General features: G+C 33.4%; 1 protein-coding gene across 1 annotated transcript in view; it reads right to left on the bottom strand.

Moving 5' to 3' along the window:
- Positions 1–19,513, bottom strand: part of LOC138175872 (protein piccolo-like) — a 591,842-nt gene that overhangs the window by 226,030 nt on the left and 346,299 nt on the right. The window contains exons 7-8 of the mRNA XM_069106506.1: positions 10,850–13,049; positions 768–904 (exon numbers count right to left, since the gene is read on the bottom strand). Of these exons, the coding sequence (XP_068962607.1) occupies positions 768–904; positions 10,850–13,049 (2,337 nt within the window). The remainder of the gene's footprint in view (positions 1–767; positions 905–10,849; positions 13,050–19,513) is intronic.

The following is a 19,513-nucleotide window of genomic DNA, read 5'->3' as shown; positions in this document are numbered from 1 at the left end:
CTGCATAGCTTATGAACAAAAAAAATTAGGAAAAGATCACAAAGAGTTGGATATGATTGAACAATATTAAAGAATAAATAACACAGTGGTAAAGAAAAAGTGGGAGAATGAATAAAAATGATGGATTTAGACATCTTTGTTTTACACTTCTTGTAATGAATGTTAAAATGGATTGTGATCAAAGAAATAATGACAAAACATGAAAGAATTGAGCTTTTAACTATCACATTCTTGTTTTTCTTCATCTGTCTGAAATCAATCTTAATTTGGAGCTCATGTTGACTTAAAATTAGAATTGGATAGGATATGCAGGGGCCCATTTTCAAGGTAAGCAATAAATCAAGGAAAACTTTTTTTTTAATTCATGAAAAGCAAGTTACCCCAGGGGCAGTTAGGTGGCACAGTGAAGAGAATACCAACCCTGGAGTCAGGAGGACCTGAGTTCAAATCCAACTTTGGATAGTTGACATACTTCCTAGCTGTGTGACCTTGGGCAAGTCACTTAACCCCAATTGCCTTGCTTTCCCCCCTCCAAAAAAAAGTTACCTCAAGGAAATAATCTGGTTTGGAATTCTAGAATGATGTTTACTTATTAAATCTATTATATTATGTACATGTCATTGTCATGCAATGTATTATGATGCAATTATCATTATCAATTGCAACCAGATTATTTTAATTTTGGCAGAGTCACATGACTGAGACCATTTAGGTTAGAATTAGATGTTCAAAATGATTTAAAAGTGATAATTTGATGAAGTACTTACTTGTTCTTGATGCTGGCTGAGTGGTCTTGAATGAATCAGTCTTTCTGGCAGTTTCCGATCAAGACCATGTCCATTTTCTAATCGAGTTTCCCTGGGTTTGTCAAACCAATCTGTTTCCTCACGACGTAGATGATAGGCTTTGGAAACCAAGGAAATGTCAAATGTTCCAACCAAGATGAACAGAGTAGAAGACAGGGCAAAAGATGACCCATAATACAAACATGCATTTTAAAAAGTCACTCATGCAGTTGAAATACAATTTTCAGTGCGAGCAAGACAAGCTTTTCAAAAATACCACCACCAATAAAAAAAATCCACTAAAATAGTATACACCTATGGAATAATACAAGAGGACCATGTCACAAGTGTTGAATAATGTTATATTAAAAGTCCCTGTCAAATAATTTCATACACGGAGAAAATCTTAGGGAACACTGTAAGTGTCAAGTTCAATGCAGTGATGGTTTGGGTAGTCTTAATATTTGTTAGACATTTCTACATCCAAAGTAGAAAATTAAAATATGAAATAAAATATTTACAACTTAATTTTGCCTTCTCAAATGTCATAGAGAAGTTTTTATGTTAACTTTATTATAAATAAAATATTCTCACTAATCCTATAATGGGGAAAAGGAGTCTACTGCTTCTCTTTTCCTGTATTACCATCTCTTCAATCATTTTTTAGAATTTTATAAAAGATAAATTCAATTAGTTATATTCTCTATGCTTTTCTTTATAATGCCAATTAAGAGTACCAATTTTTGTGTGCTTTTAAATTATTGGTAAATGTGATAAAATGAAATTTTTGTTTTGTGTATAACTCTTTTTCCCCCTTATAAACATTGCTCATTTTCAGGTTTTCACAGACACAAATAGCATAATTTTGGTAAACATATATGCTTTCAGAGCAAACTGAAAACCTTAGAGGGGGAAAAAAGATGCTCATGTAGGTGGAATGGGGGTCTGATTGAATAAATTCCCCCTAATTATCCTGATTACATATCTCTGCCTTCCAAATAAATTAAATAGTAGCAACCTTCCACATTTAGTTTATTCTGTATCATAACTTTAATGCTGCCAGTGTAAAGCTGTATAAAATAGTTCCTCATATGTAGTCTAAATAGTAAGATCAACACATCATGCTATTCTGAGCTATGAATGATATATTAGTGAGGCAGTGTTCTTGAGATGTTGTCAATGAATATTACATATTACATTCTCCTATGCTATGGGTAACAATATTTGCATCACACTGTTAGCACAAAATATACTAACTACAAAACTTATTTTGCTTTGAAAACTAGGTGGTTGTCATCCCAACGAGGTTCAATTTTGTATTTCTAGTTTATTTTGTATATGTGTGTGAATTTTTACCTTTTCATATAGAATTATAAGTATCAGGGGGGCAAAAATGTCAAGGAGATGAATTTTAAAATGTTTTTAATTTTAAGCAACTAACAGTGTCTCTACTTTGCTCTTAGCTACAAACCTTTCCCTAAAGCTGAAAAAAGCAGGCCAATGATATTAATTTTCTATTATTTTCTTTCATAAATTTAATGATCAGTTCTTGAATCACTGAGAATCCCATGAAATTTTTATCTCTTTTATTTTGTTTTAGCTTGATATTAATGAGCCAATTAATTCATAAGATATTAATCAATGCCAATAGCTAAAAAAGACATTCAAACCAATCATTTTACTAAATTGACTGATAAGTTTAACTGGTTCCCCTATGAAGACCCATCAAGAACATAAGGAAAAATTCTATACTGCATTGCAGAGGTGGAGTGTCCTCCAAGGAAAAAAGGTGAAATTTTTACAATGATATGCAAACTGATAATTAAATATTGTTTGATGAAAATGAAAAAAAAAAATAAAACAAAAACCAAAATCTCAAGCCATGGGGAGAGAAAAACAAAATAAAAATTGTTACATTATGAGGTCCCAGTCTTGAAATCAAAAGTCTATATAGTAACTATCTGCTGCCCCCAAAAGAGTTTTATCAATTCACTTGGACAACTGGTTAGTTCATTAAGGAAAAAATCAGTCATACCCTTTAATCCATGGGATGCTTTTAAAAATAATTTTTGTATATCATGTTATTATTTCCAATGGAAACATTTTCATTTTAGTATATTTTAGCTTTCAAAATGGTAAGATTTATATATCTATAATTTGCAAGTGTTTTGTTTAGTTGTTTATTAATTTTATTATACACACTGAATATATAGAATGCAGACAGCTTCAAAACAACTTCATTTAATGAAACGTGATTATATGAACTACTTTTAAATGTTTTTTTCTTAATCCAAAAAAATTGCTTTAGAGCTCTTATTTGTCTCATCAAATGTTTTATAATTTTTTTCAATTTAGTAAAAGTAAATTCCTGCTTTAATTATTCTTTTTACCCTCAGAAATGTGAGTGCCCTTTCAACAGATGCTCAAGGAATAAATGAAAGACATTAAATAAGTATTTTTTTTAATTAACACAAATAAAAACTTATATCTTTACTTAAAGCATTAAAGTACTTGGAGAATATCAAATTCCTAAAAAAAACATCCATGAAATGGTTTAAGAAATGAACTGCTTTAAATAGCATATGGAAATAAATCTAAAACAATTTACAATGATACATTGGATACTTTCACAAGCAGAGCATTTATCAAAGGAAATTATATAGTAGTGTTTCAATTTTTTATTATTATTTTGACTTTTGACGTGATTCTCTTTTGTTTCTTTGGAGTAAAATAACATGTCTTTTGGGCCCAAAGTGAGGCAAAAATTCTAATTTTGCTATTTCCACAGAAGTAAATAATGGATAGAAAAGGCAAATTCTCATGTAAATCATCAGAAAACTTTCTTTTTGTGTATTTACATCAACTGAATCTTTGCTCTAATGTTTAGCATATCACAATACTTGAGTTAAAAATTGACAATGCTCCTTTTCTCCTCATTCTACTGTGACATTTGACATTTTAAACCAAAGTTTTTCATCTGCTTTTTGTGACATAATTTTATTCTTTTCCTGGTCTGTGGTCATTTCTTTGGTGTCTTATTTTTGTTCCCCTTTTTAAAAAGCCACACCCAAACATGAACATACTTTAAAACCTCAGTCTTTGAATTTCTATTTTTCTCTTTTCTTCATACCCTCGGGCATTGTTTCTCACAGTATGTCCTTTACGCTGAATCTCAAATTGACTACACCTCTTGCCTCAACATTTCAATTGTAATCTAGTACTGTAATTCTTCTTATATATAAGTAAGACATTCCCTTTAGAGTTCTTTAGTTCCCCGAGTTTTACATAGGAGATTTAATCTTCCTTGAACTTGAGCTATGACAGCTAACTGCAACTAAGAAGTTTTACAAAAGCACAACCACATCAGAATTCAATTTGGAATGTCAGGGTGGCCTAAACTCTAATTTTCTCTAATAATAAGAGTCCCTCCATCACTCCCTCTCATGCTACTATTAACATAAGTTCACCCTATCTCCTATATCTATAAAGACTATTTCTTTATAATCTGTTCTCATCCTCCTAGTTTAAGACCCCATCAATTCTACTTTCTTTTGAAATCTTAGCTCAATTTACTTCATTTCTTTGTTTTCTGCTGCATCTTGTCCCATTAGTATACTCTTTGATTGTGGCCAAAATTCTCTTTACCCTCAAATATTCCTCATTTCCTTCTACTTCTTGGATGAAATTTGGATTTCCTCCAAGTGTAATACTATGATGAAATGAACATCTCTTTCTCAGTCAAACTTTACATTCAAATTAGGTCATTCCAAAATGAAAGAAAGCATTGCTTTGTGCCTTACTCCACACTACTACTACTATTTTACAAATAATATCCAATTACTGACTTTGGTTTTTATGTTATAAATGATTTGATACACCCCTATGTTTTTCAAGACCACTGAGTCATCATTAACTCTTGATGCAATTCCATTAATTTTAATTTGTTGTAATCCATTAACGTACCAATCTCTACAACATAATATCTTCTATTTCAGAGGCTGACACATATGTGACACTTTTCCCCCTCTTGCCTGTATTCTGTTATTTTCTTCACCAACTTCAACATCCAGCCTGACAACACTTCTGACACCTATCCTTCACAGTTCAATCATCTCCTTATATAAAATTATTCTCAACTTCCTCCTCCCTTAAACTCATTCATTACCAGAATGGATAACAAACAACTGAAACATTTATACCTACAAATTCCCATTGTTTCTTAATTTCAAAACCTTTGGACATATCCTTCTCTCCCCATTCTCACTTCCACCATCACAAACAAGGTCTTTATCATCTCATATATGGATTACTACAGATCTTCTAGATTATCATGGCACTCCTTCTCTTTACCCTTTCTGACTCTTAACTCATCTCTACTGCATTTCCTAAAAACATCACATTTATCAAGGATTTATAATTTAAATCAAATCATCTGAAAATTTTAGGTAAGGCTTGCAAGGACTTTTAGGATCTTGTCTAATCCATTCAACTTCATTTTTTAGCACTCCTCAGCTCTAATAAGGCCATTCTCCTTAATGCTTCCTACAGATATGCTGAATTGCATTCCATGTATCTTACTTATGTTGTTCTTTTTTTTGGTTAAATTAGAAATGACCTATCTTTTTCAGAATTGGTGACTTGAAATCTATGCATATTTATATCCTACCAATATTACAAGAACTATTTCACATGTACATCCTTGAAAAAGAAGCATTTTTCTTGGTTATTCCATTCCACACTAGTCTCTTCCTGGCTTCTCTATATTCCTTTATCATATATCATCCATATTAGGAAGTTTGAGAATTTATTATGATCTACTTTTTCTCTTGTCTCATGGATTTCTGTCATTCCTTCATTATGAGTTTGTAAACTCCTTGCAGGCAAAGATCATATCTTGTGTTTACTTGGTATACTTCATAGTTACTATACAGTGTTAAACACATAGTAGGCACAAGATTTTGTCTATCTTCTTGTAAATGTGGGGTGTTTGTTTTCCTGTTTCAACATATCTCTATTTTAAAACAAATAAATAGAAATGTATTGACACTTCATGAAATAATTTTTTACCCTTAAGGCCATAACATTTCTAACAAAGTCACTCTATACATTAGAGTCAGTTTCTCAACACAAATATCCTGCCCTCGCTCCATTTTTTAGTGCATGTCCTCAAAATGGAATAAAAGGGATCCTCAACTAGATATACCTGTTCTCTAATTTCTTTGCACAACAGAGAATGGGAATCTATATTCTTCAGACAGTGGTCCTCCTTGTGTTTTTATAAACATTCTAAGCCTGAAGCCAAAAAAAAAAAAAATAGGCTATTGTTCTCAATTTCTAAAATGCAAAATTACTACAAAATGGATTTGCCTAAAAATTAAAGCTACTGAGGCAAATAGGAAATCAATAAATATTTCTCATAAAGATAACTCTTAGGTATGTTCTTAGGTATTCCAAATTCAGGTCGCATTGATCTCTTTTGTCTCCCGTATTTTAGATGTTACATCTTTTAAATAGGTCATATCCCCAGTTTAAGTTGTCTAACATTTTTTTTAAATATCCCTTTTGAGTAGAAAATTTATTTTACATTGGAATGGATTTTTATTTGAATAAGTGAAAAGGAGGACTTTTTTTCAGTAGCTTATATATCTGTATGTTTGAAATACTTATCTTGATGCACAGTTCATAATTATGTGCTTACTGGCCTTGGGGAAGTGTTCCCTACCTCATCTTCATAAATGTGAATAAAAACATCCTGAGCATAATGTATATATGTGTGTTCATATACATTGAGAGAGATACACACACATATGTATGTATACATACATGGGAAATCCATTTTAAATTGCTTTAATACTTATGGAATATTCTAAATTGATAACTTTTGGAAACATGCTTATCTAATTTCTAAATTCAGGGACCTATTTGTTTATTCAGTCCTTGACTTCTATGACTCTGCAGTAGCATCTTAGCTATCTGACATTTTTTAACCTCATGGGTCCGTGGACACTGTACTACCATTTTTCTCCATCTGTTTTTCTTAATGATTCAGATTGCTGACCAATAAAAATCCCACCCTCTTTCTCTAACATTTGAATGTACATTATCTACCACAACCTTAATCCTCTTTTACCAATTTTAATTCCCATTACTCCTCCATCCCATATGCTTATTCTGTAACCAAAATGAAATGCTCATTGGTAATAATATATGCCTTAAATTTCCTATTTTCACCTCTTTGGTTATAATAGCTGCTAAAGTCAACAATATTCTTTCCTTTCATATCAGTCTGATATCCTACCTGTCCTTTAAGGCCCAGCTTATGATTGATGATCTTGAAGCATTTGATCATAAGTGGAATGACCCTCTTGGTGCTCTGAACTCCTAAATATTCCACTATTTGTTACATTTTTTTCTTGTTTTATAGATATGTTTGTGTCTTACTTTAGTTTTATGACTAGACTGTAAATTCCTTGAAGGATGAAAACATTTATTATGTATTTCTTATACTGTTTCTCATAATGCCATGGATATAACAGGTACTCAATAAAAATTAGTGAATAAATTAATTGGTGAATTATTACAAAATTTAACAAAAAATATTTATGTATACATGAGAGAAACAGTAGCAGCATTTAGAGGATACTTAATATCCTTCTAATTATGATAAGAATACATTTTATTACATTGAAACCTATCCCTCCCCATGGTCCTCATTAGAAGTCCCTAATACATTTTTTACAATCTATGCTTTGCCTTGTGATGGACCAATTTTAGCTCTAATAATTTACTAAAACAAAGAAATTTGTTATGATATGTAATTATGAAGAAAAAATACAAACTATACCCAGTGATCCATTGTTGGATTAAACAAGCTACAAAAATATTTATTCGTTTATCCAAATCATCTTCTCCATTTGCCTCCCAACTTATCTCAGCACAAGCTCTTCTCTCTTTTATTCTTTGTTTCTACTACTAACATCTCAAGAAAAAAAAACTTTTAACAATTGAAATAAATTAATCCATTGCCTATTTTTGAGCATGGCTTGAATTCATTTGTAAGATGAACAATTCTGATGATATTTATATATATATTTATGGAAAAATAAGTTTGTTTTCTAGGTTGCCTCTATAAAGTTATGGGAAAAAATAAATAAAACAAAGAGTGATTTAATTTCACTTGAGTCCTTATGATAGCTCCATTTGAAAATGAACCAATATATTTGAATACTCCCTTGCTAATGGTGAACCAAAGTCAGAGAGATTAACTTTATTTTCAGATCCTATCCAATTCTGTTTGGCTCACTTAAATCTACAACTTACACATTTACATTTTCTGACTGTTTAGATGATTTGATAAATTTAGTAAAAAATAAATCAAAAGGAACTTCAATAATAAAAGAAAAAGAGAAAATAAAATGAAATATAGAAACCTAGATAAGAAAAAAAATAGTTTTACTTGAAGTATCACTATAGGCATGACATACATCTAATCAGAATGCATCAAAAGCTGAAACCTAGTGATGTAGTAGATCTGAAAAGGTTTGTGTTCTTTAAATGACAAAAATAATTAATATGTGATCTTAAATTAATTTGCCTGTGATAGATATTTGACATTTTAATTATCAATTTCATGAAATACATAAAACAAAAACATCCCCAAACTATTTTTACTTTTGGACCAATTTTTCTTCCCTCAGACTGCACTATACTCATTAGAAAGAAAATTTGCCTCTTTACCATCATGTAAAATGAACCAAGATCATATTATTTCCATTAACAACAATTCTGGTTTATGGAAAGGAATGATATGTAACTCTGTCAACTTGGTAATGAGATGTGACTACTCCAATATTAGGGCACTGTATGAGGCACACAGTTTGTGTTTCACCCATCATCACTAAACTTTATTACACTTTTAAAAACAGCATTAATCTGCAGTAATTGTGTGATCCTGTAATATAACTTTATTATAGTGTAAAAGATCTTGGTTTAAAGACCTTCTCCTTTACTTACCTTATATTTCATAATGAAAGACTCTTTTCAAGTTAGGGTGGTCATAGCCATTGCATTATGCAATGTAGAAAAAACATATATGAATTAACCACTTTAAGAATTTATTCAAGGAATATAGAATCTTGGAAACTCGAAAAAACAACTTTAAAGAGTATATCTTCATATATAGGCTTTACAAAAAAATGAGTTCAAAAAAAGAACTAACAGCAAATCTTTGATTTGGTCAAATACTGTATTTTCCACTTTTCAATAGGTTCTTTTAGTACCTGTAGATAAGCCCTTAATATACTGATGTTGTAATTTGGAAAGGAAAATGTAGCTTCACATATTGTGAAACAAAAATGAATTCTGTGAGGTAATAGGAAAAATGTTTTCTATTTCATATTACAATACAGTAGCTAATATTTTTAAAAGCAAAACGAGACACTGATTAATAGAAATATTTTGCTAATTGGAAAGTATAAATTAATCATGAAAGAAAACTTATACCATTTCATGTCATGCACATTTATCTATGGAGATAATTATATTTACAAGGAGTAAAAGACATGCATTTTTATTTTATGACACATTAACACAACATGAAAAGTTATAGCAAGCATTTATTATTTTTACAATTTCCCTGTTTCATTGAATGTCCAAGTGATTTTCGTTAACTTGTTCTACTTTATAATTTAAACAAATTTCATGTTAAATCTTACATGTTTCTTGAATTGTTGTAATCAATACATTTTATCTATTTTGAAAATGTTTACTCTCAGATTGATGACCTCTTTTAACAGTTTAGACAACCACAACAAATAATCATTTCATATACTTAATACTTCCTTATCACATGAAAAATCAACAATTCAGTCTTTCATAAGCTTTGTATAAATAATGCCACATAGTTGTATATTAGAAATATCTACATGTTTGACATCATGTAAACAAAACATTCCAAGATGTCTGACTGAATTTTTGGTATTTCATTGACCTATTTTGTTGACAAGTAGACAGAGTCTTTGGGTATTATTTAGCTTAATAAAATGCTATGTTATATTCATTATTCATAATTCTTCATTTTATTAATTACCTTAAATGAATAAGTTACTCTGATAACAGTGCTATCTTCATATTAAATGGTTGTTGAAGAATAATCTTACCTTCTAAGTTAACAACAATTTAAAAATAATGCTTACTTAAAAATTCTGCAAAAATATTAAAAGCTGTAGACATATAATGCCATTAACTCTAGCTGATTTTATCAATTCATTCAAACAACAATTACATGAATGGAAAAAATCAGTCAAATGGACTCTGTAACTCTACTGACTGGTCCATAAAATAAAAATGGTTGATCTGGTGGCCCTCTATAGACCAAGAGAGATAAAATTTTATTATTATATAAATTTTTCTAAAAGCAATAATTAAATGATTCCCCAGACCTTATGAATTCTGAAGTTGCTTTCACGTCTAAGTTCTATGATTCTAACTATTTAAATTCAAAAGGAATGTAAAATTATCACTAATTGATTCAGTCTTATTAACCTTTAAATATGTTTTTTTGAATGACAAGATAGGAACTAATAAAACTGCAGAGCGTAAAATTCAGCAGGGACCGACTACTAGGTCTAAGACTTATTAATTTAACAAAACAAACTGAAGGAAATTGATCATGGTCATCTTTAGAAAAAAAAAGTTGAAGTTAATTTCAGGGACTAAAGTTCCATCTATGATTGTAAGGGACAGCCATGTTTTATTTAAAAGTAACTATTTGATGATGACTTTAGATAAGGGGATAACAGAACATATGCAAAGAAATCAAGGGGAAACCAGAACAGGAAGAGAAATATCAACATCAACAACAACAAAAGAATGAAAATAAAACATGCTTTCAAATCTACACATGATACAGACTCTCCTTTTACAAAAAATAAAATTAAAATAAATATACAAACAACACACCAAGAAAACAGGAAGAATAAGTCCTTGGAGAAGGACGATTAGACATGCAGAGAAATGAGGATCTGTGTTTTGATAGGAATGTAACAGCTTGGGGCCTAGTTTACCTTCACTGTCTGACATGGCATGTTGGAAGTCATCCATGATGAATGCTATATCCCGATCATAGCCTCGAGTCCGTGACTCTTCTCTCATATGCTGCTGAACCTCAGGCAATGAATGACTTGACCCAAATTGATCTCTGGTATCAGCAGATATTGGTGGCAGTGGTCCAGCTGCAGCTCTTGCCATTCCCATAGGTTGGCCAACAGGGCTCAAGGGACTTTCTTCTTCTGAGTTCTGAGCAACAATTGGTATTCTTCCTCTGCTCTGGCTAATAGGCAGACTTGTTGGTTTAGTTCTGCCAGAGGGTGTCACATGACTAAAAGAAACATCTAATGCTTCAGCTTCTTGAGCCTTCAGTCTTAAAGAAGAGCTTGATGAATCTCTCTTTATGGATAAATCAAGTCCATAGACAGAGGATGGTCGAGAAGAAGGCCTTGATCTAGTCCCACTACCGTAAGGCTTGTCTGCCTCATCCTGTAATGCTGACCGGATTGTGGAACCCAAGGTGCCCAAGCCTGTTCCAAGGGATGAAGTGAGGGATGATCCTATGAATTTTTGTTGGTCTGTGATATTTTTCCTAAGGCCAAATGTAATATCATCCTGAAGAAGTCTTGCCCTGGAGGAAATGCCTCCAACTGATGGAGAGCTAGAAGTCATATAACTTGAATAATCAGGTTCAAGGTCTCTGCTTTCTTGAATTGGTGAAAATTTTGACATTTTGGGGTCAATTAGTGATTTTTTATGCTTTGCCTGCTTTTGATAAAGGATTGCTGCTGGAAGTTGTTTTGCTGCCTGTTTTTCAAGTGTCAGTCTACTAATGCTATATTTCTCTGATTTGGGGAAATGCCTATAGCTAGTATCTGCATGGTAATAATGGGAAAGACCAGCAAGATGATCTAAACTTTCAGCACCACGACGGAATTCCTGCTTGATCTGGTGTTTGAGAAGTTTCAACTCATAAGGATCGTCCATTGGGTCTTCATCTGCTTTCACGTAGGAATGCAGTCTAGAAGAAGTCTGTAAAGGTGCCAGAAAATCTGTAACTTCTTGGGTTCTGCGTGTCTCTGTTGTTTGAAGTAGGCGGTCAGTTTTTGTCAAATCCTTCTCATGAAGGCTAAATGCAGTGCTCAGTGCTGTTGTTCCTTTAGTAAGCTCACCAATATCATCAATTAAGAGATAATTCCGTGGTGTGTGGTGCTCTATATCTGCATAGAAAGAATCTGCCGATATGCTTGAAATTGGACTGCCTACTATGCTACTTCTTTCCTCTAAACCTATTCTTAAGTCTAAACTATTATACTTACTACCAAGGTGGGAAACTGCATAAGTATTCTCAGTGGAAACAGGTGCTATCATCAGGGGTTGGTTGCGAATGACCTCATAATTAGATGTTATTTTAGGCTCCAAGTACAATGTCGACTGCCGTGGCTTTTGCTGTATCACCATCATCTGTGATGGGAGTTGATATGAGGGCTGTGGAGTTGGTGGAGGCTGTGTTTGTGGAGTGAAGGACATTGTCGCCACGGTTTGGAAGGTAGGCTGGGTCTGATAAGGGGAAACCTGCTGATGGTATAAAGGTTGCTGCTGGTAAGGAGACTGTTGGGTATACTGAGTGGGTGCTTGAGTAGGAAGAGCAGGGGAGGAGAACTGGTACTGGGTATAAGGACTTGTCGGGGGAACTAGCTGAGATTCTGGCTGTGTTTGTGGTGGCATAAATTGGTTAAATTCAGTTTGGGGTGCAGTCCTTGGTCTTTCCAAACCGTGCTGACTTTCTATCCGAGTGGGCCTAGTGCTACTAACTTCACTATCTGACATATAATCCCGGTCCTCAGCTACTCCCTGGAGATAGGCTCGCTCTCTCTTTTCTCTCTCCTTTAATAGGGCTTCTTTTCTTCTGTTGATTCCCATTTCCAAGTACCGTAACTTTGCATCTATCTCTTTCTCTTCCTCATCCAGTTCAGCTTGCTTCTTCCTGAGCTTTGCTGATTCCCTTTCCACAAGGTCAAGTTCTCTATCTATATCCTGAAGGATTTTGGCTCTTGCCATGGTATTAGTTCTGCAGATTCTTCTTCGGGACACGGAACCCATGGTGCTGTATGCTGATGGGGTCCCTGAGGAAGTTTCTTCAGGAGGTGGATTTGGTAGAGTCCTCTTTACTTTCTTCTGGGAGCCAGAAGCTGTCATAGTCTGAGAACCTTTGGTCTATAGTTTAAAAGAAAAGGAGAATAGATCAGAGAAGTGGAGAAAAAAATAACTGCTATTTAAAAAAATTCCCTCTTTTATTTGACAGCTATAACTATAATAATCAAATTCTATATTCTTTATCTGGTTTCCTCATTCTACTCCATTTATCTCTATTTTCATCAAATTCAACTAATTGAAGCATGATACTCATTTTTATGTCTTTGAGTGTGGATATGCATCTTTATATTATCTGCAAAATTAAAATGTTATCATCCTGTGAAGTTTATGTAGATTTCATTTTTAAAGGTGATATTTATAATATTTAAAAGGCAATATTTATAATATTTAAATTAAAGATATACATATATATATACATCTTAAATATTCAAGATGTTAAATATTGTTGTTAACCATTCTGAATTTTAAACTTTAGTGAAAAAGCAAGTTCATCACTCAAAATAGGCATTAATTTGAAATGGCGAAAATAAATTTAGAATGCTATATTTAGTTTAAGCTCTCAGGTAATAAGATCCTGCTAAATGAATAGTTCAGAGCCTAAAAACACATGAGCTAATAGAGATTCCTTTTTAACAAAAGTATTGAAATGAGTGTAATAATGGCATCTCATATTTATTAACCAATCTAGGATTTCCAAATGCTTTATAATGATATCATTTAATCTTCTGGACAATCCTTAGAGGCATGCAATATAGTGCTTATTATCCCCAGTTTATAGATGAATCAGGTCTCAGAGACAGTGAATGATTTATCCAAGACTATACAATCAGTAAGTGGAAGGAAACCTAGTGAGGAGCAGCTGGGTGGCACAGTGGATAGAGTACTGAGCTTGGAATCAGGAAAACTAATCTTCCTGAGTACAAATCTGACCACAGACATTTCCTAGCTATGTGAACATGGATAAGTCACCTAATTGCATTTGCTTTATTTTCTTCATTTGTAAAATTAGCTGGAGAAAGAAATGGAAAACCACTCTTTGCCAACTTTTGCCAAAAAGCAACTTTGCCCAAAAATCCCCAGAGTCATGAAGAGTCAGAGATGGCAGAACATCAATAGTACTCGAAGCCTGAGGTCAGGGCTCCACCACCTCCTTTTTTCCATCTGATAAGTCAATGGTTAGCCTGAATGTTTATGAAGCTTTTCTTGGGAAGATATTCCTATCCTAGTGGTTTTTATATTTGCATATTGCAGCTATCCTAAGGAACATGAGTTGCTATATATAAAACTTTAATTAGGAATATTTTGAAATAACAAAATTAATGAATACTGAAACAGGGAAAGGGAGAGGAAGACTAAACAATAAGGAAGAGACTGAAGGGGACTGGAAGAATAGGTAATTATAAACTGCAATACATGGCGGTGTAATCACATGAGAAACAAATGACCCTCAGGCTAAATTCTACTTTCCAAAATTACTTAAGCCAACATTCTATACTGGCGATTCAGCTACATACACTGGCAAATGAAAAAGTGAAGAGATGTTACTCATGATATGTCACCTGTAACTGTCAAAGCGTTGTAAGGATTATACACAAGACAGAGAGAGTGCTCAGTCTATGGCAATGAGGAATTTCCTAATTAAAGGAAACTCAGAAAAGGCAAGTCATATAAATGGGTGGACAAGTTTACAGATACAATAAGACCAATTCATAAATGATACACCTAAAATAATCCATAGGTTATTTAAGGGTTAAAGACATATGTGTGACACATCCCTTACTTGTTTTCCCCTCTTTCTTGAATAAACTAACTGATTGAGCAGTCACTGTACGCGGTGGGATCACAGTAGGGCTCATAAGGGACACAATGATAAAAAGAACACAGTTTCTGCCCTTTAACCATTTATAATCAAGTAATTATTACTGATGATTAAGTAAGAGTGGTTAAGTATAAGCACCCCTAATACATTCCTATGGCTATCAGTCTGGTAGAATATTAGATGTCAACAAGCATTTACTAAGCACCTTCCTAAATAGTAAGGATACAAAAATGGTTAAAAATAAAAACAATCCAGTTTCTGCTTTCAAGGAGTTCATAATCTAATCAGTGTTCTGCAATATTAATATGTAACTGTCCTCTTCCCCAAACACAGACACATATACACTCACACAGAAGTAAATGCTGGTCATAGTGGAGTTGTCTGTAAGTATTTGTATTTAAAAAATGGACTATGAGTCATTTGATTATCCTGGATTTTAATTGCCATTTAGAGGAATAACATCAAAATTCCAAAGTAATGGAGTATTATATTTAAGGGAAATGGAAAGTCAAATATAATTCATAGGGGAAAAAAACCTTCAAAATGGTGCCATAGTATAACCTTCATTTTTCATTTTTCTTATTTTAGAGTGAAGAAAGACAACTCATATCATCAAAGACCAGTCAACTTAGTTCAGTATCTTGAGAAACTGCTAACATAAGTCATCAAACAATAAACTGCAATGATCTGTAGTGATGGGTAGTGAAAGGCAGAAGGCAGAAATCAATGTGGTTTTGTAAAGAGAAAATCATGACAGGCCAATTTAATTTCCTGCAATGATAATGCAAAAGGCCATGAAGATAAGGACAAAGCAATAGATATAATCTAACTGGCCTTTAGCAAGCTTTTTATTCTGTCCTGTATGACATTCCCATCAACAAGTTAAGAAGATATAGTCTCAGTCACGCAAATGTTAAGTGGTTAGGGAATTCCTCAAGGGATTTTATTTTTAAAAAGAGATTGTTATTCATGGTTCAGCATCAACATGGAGAGTCATATGAAGTGGACATCCTCAGGGATAAGTTACTGCTTTGAATTAATTTAGTATCTCTTGTATTCATGAGAATGATAGGCTTGTGTATTATCATTATTTAGTGAATTTAGTAAAAATCCATTATTTTTGAGGCAACATAATCAATGACAAAAGTAAATTAAAAATATAGCATCTTCCCTTAAAGATTTTATAATCCATGTGTAGAGATAATCCAAACACACACATGAAATTCATTTAACACTTAATAGTAGAAAACGTAGTAGGAAGGGCACCTGACTAGAAGTCCTAAGATATGAGTTCTAACATTGACTGAAAACCATGGTCTTGATCTTTCTTACACAAATTATATAATTTACTTAGGTTGTGAGCTACACTGTCTTAGAGCTGCCAAGGGCCTCAGAGGTCATCTAATCACACTAGTCCAAGAAGAATCCCTATTAAAATAAACTTGACAGTAGTCATCTAAATTTTACTTAAAGGCTCTCCAATGGAAAATCCATTTTGTCTCCTGTAAGGGTTATGGGATTTAAAGATCTCCCATGCCCCATGGACGTGCTGACATAGCAGAGCAAGAAAAAGCGGAAAGCGGAAAAAAAAACAGGCAGTCCTCAGCAGGAGTGCAGTTGGCGGTTGACGGCGGTTGAGTTAGCACCCCTGGAGAGCACGGCCACGGGCCGGAGCTGCTGGGAGCAGGACTTTCTGCTAAGGACTCCTGCTGAGGACTGCCAGGGGCCGGAGCTGCTGGGAGCGCGCTGGGTGGTTGCTGTGAGTGGGGAGAGGAGGACCTTTGCCTGAGGTAGCCTGTTCTGTTTTAAAGGCTTGAGAATGTGGGTGCTTTCTACTTTATCTACCTGTGCCAATGTCATAACTACTCTGATGGCTTTCACTTTCTGGTTTTGGGACTCAGTCTTTTGGTATCTTAATAAATTTTCTAGTTTATTTCCCCATATGGCAAACATGATGTATTTTGTGATGGATAATTATATCAGCATATTTGTAATCTCTATAGGCATTGTGAATATGGCATTGCTGATACATCTCCTGAAACTGCTGATTGCATTTTTTGGTAGCTTTAACTGTTAAGAAGCTTCTCCTCATATCTAGATGAAATTTATATCTTCTCCTTGGGTCCAAGTATAACAAATAGAATCCTTATTCCAATTATAACTATTCAAACATTTATAGATATCTGTCATGTCCTACACAAAGTTTATGTTCAAGTAGTATGATTTTGAGGCTCAACCTAGGAGCTTTACTTTAGATGTTCTATATCTTATAAATGTTGTTCAAAAACATGGTGCCTAAAACTGAACACATTATTAATATGTGGTCTGACTAGTGCAGAGTACAGATGGACGATCACCTCCATCTTTCTGCCTTTGTTAATGCAGGATTCTCTATGATCATATCAATCTATTGATTCCTATTTATCTGGCAGTTCCCTAAGTCACTCAACTCTTTTGAAGATGAACTGTCACCTTATCATGCCTGTTCCATCTTTGTCTTATGAATGTAACCCATGTTCCAGAATCAAAACTCTAGGTTTATGAAGTAGGGAGTTTTTCACACAAACTCTCTTTTTGACATATGCTTCCACCCAAATTTTCCTTTGTAAAGATAACAATTTGACTCACATTTATCTAAAGAAAAAATGCCATGAGCTTTCATGGAAATACTCTAAAAATTATTAAAGATGGGAAGGCTTAATCCAATAACAACATCTATAAATAACATTTATTTAACACTTGTAAAATTTGTACATATTTTTTAATTTGATTCTTACAATTATCCTTTAATAGAGGAGTTGAGTTACATTATACCCATTTTAGAGGAAGTACTATTAAGTGACTGGCTCAGTGTCACACAACTAGTATCTGAGGTAGATTTGAACTCTGATCTTCATTCTTCTAATCTTGGTGATTTAACCACTATATACCTAGCTGAATTCACAAAACATTCAAATCATGGTTCATAAGTCAAGTCATCTCCTATTCCAAGTCCAGTGGCCTTTAATTTCCCCAAGGATCTACATGATGATCCAAATTTATAATACTACTCTTGATTTGAAGTCCTACTATAGGGAGTAAGACACTGTAGGGTATGTGAATATCAAACAATCCTCCCTTTTGATTAATCCTACCTCCTACCAGGAAGCTATACAGTGCTCTAGAATGTTATCACCATGAGGATGAGCCCATTAGCATTAGGGTTAGGGTTGTAGAGACTTCACCCCTTTCCTAGGACCTTCACCATTTCTATTCTTCATAGTACTAGGGAAGGTAAAGGTCTGGGTTCACTTCTCTAATTCATAACTCTGTTCCTCACAGCTCCTTAGCTGCAGCTCCCATTTATTCAAGTGATTTTTCTATTATCTTATTGCTATTGCTTAGCTCACATTACTGTATTTTCTTAAGGTTGAGTCAGGTTGAGCTATCCTTGGGGTTAAATAGTACTCTAAGGCACATGATTGTATAGTATGTGATTCTTTGCTGCATACAGTTCCCTGAAAGAAATTTTTGGTGGTATATGCTTTCTTCCAGTGAACAGAATCTGTGTGCATGTCTAATTTCCCAGCTCAATATATCCGTCTTTGTCTTTTCTGTGCATTTTAAATGCAAATTCAAAGGGTGAAGCCTGTGTGTATGAAATGGTCATGAATCAATCAATCATCCTCAATGGGATAATAATGAAGCAAGTACATAAAGAAGGAAAGGTTACCCTGAACGTTAACCTTGCACCCAATTCTGTTATCTCTCTGGATGTCTAGGAGGTTTTAATAGTTTCTGGTGCCTCATTCAATGCACAAGTCACTTTTTCCTTCATTCTAAAGGCCTTTCAAAACTTCTAGAGCAATTAACAAATTCCCTTGAATTCAGCCTTACTACACATGCATAATATTGGGAGATTAGTTTTTACAGAAAATACACATATGTGTGTAGGTACATATGTATTGGATTTTTATCATAGATCCTTTCTTTTAGCCTCTTCTAATCCATGTTATACTATACTAGTACTCATTGTACTATTTGTGTATATACATGGAGTTCCAAAAGTCTTAGCATATGGTGTTAACCAATTAAAGCTTACACAGCTCTAACAATACAGTATGTGTATTTATGCTTATAGTCATACACAATACATGCATTTGTATACATATAGAGTATTTCTTTATACATAGAATTGAATATATTAGTGTAAATAGGTCATAGTTCTCAAGAATTTTCTATTTTTCTAAGAGAAACAGGTAAATTAGAATAAAATGGGTGACCCCTACTGGGAAAAAAATCACTTTAAAACATCTTGAAAAAATGTTTAAAATGACAAGCAATAACAAGGAAACAGTAGAGGGAAAATATCTTCTACATAAAAGGTCAGATGCTACCATTTCCTTAACTAGTAGAAAAAGAGAGAGAGAGAGAGAGAGAGAGAGAGAGAGAGAGAGAGAGAGAGAGAGAGAGAGAGAGAGAGAGAGAGAGAGAGAGAGAGAGAGAAAGAGAGAGAGACTGAATCACAGTTTAGGACGGAAGATGAAAAGCACCAACACATTATTATCATCACTTAGGAGAATGACCTTGCATGATTGTTCCATGGTAGATATCTTTATCAATGACTAGCAGAGGATGATAATTGCCTTAGAAAAGTAAACACCATCCAGTTGTTAAAAGAAATGTTTTTCCCCCAGCATTTAATGTCTATAGAACTAGTGAAAAA

This window comes from Petaurus breviceps, unplaced genomic scaffold (genome assembly GCF_028583685.1).
Source record: "Petaurus breviceps papuanus isolate PSGF00001 unplaced genomic scaffold, PetGlider_PUasm1.0 79, whole genome shotgun sequence".
In the NCBI taxonomy this organism is placed as follows: Eukaryota; Metazoa; Chordata; class Mammalia; order Diprotodontia; family Petauridae; genus Petaurus; species Petaurus breviceps.
This window is presented reverse-complemented; position numbering and strand designations above follow the sequence as displayed.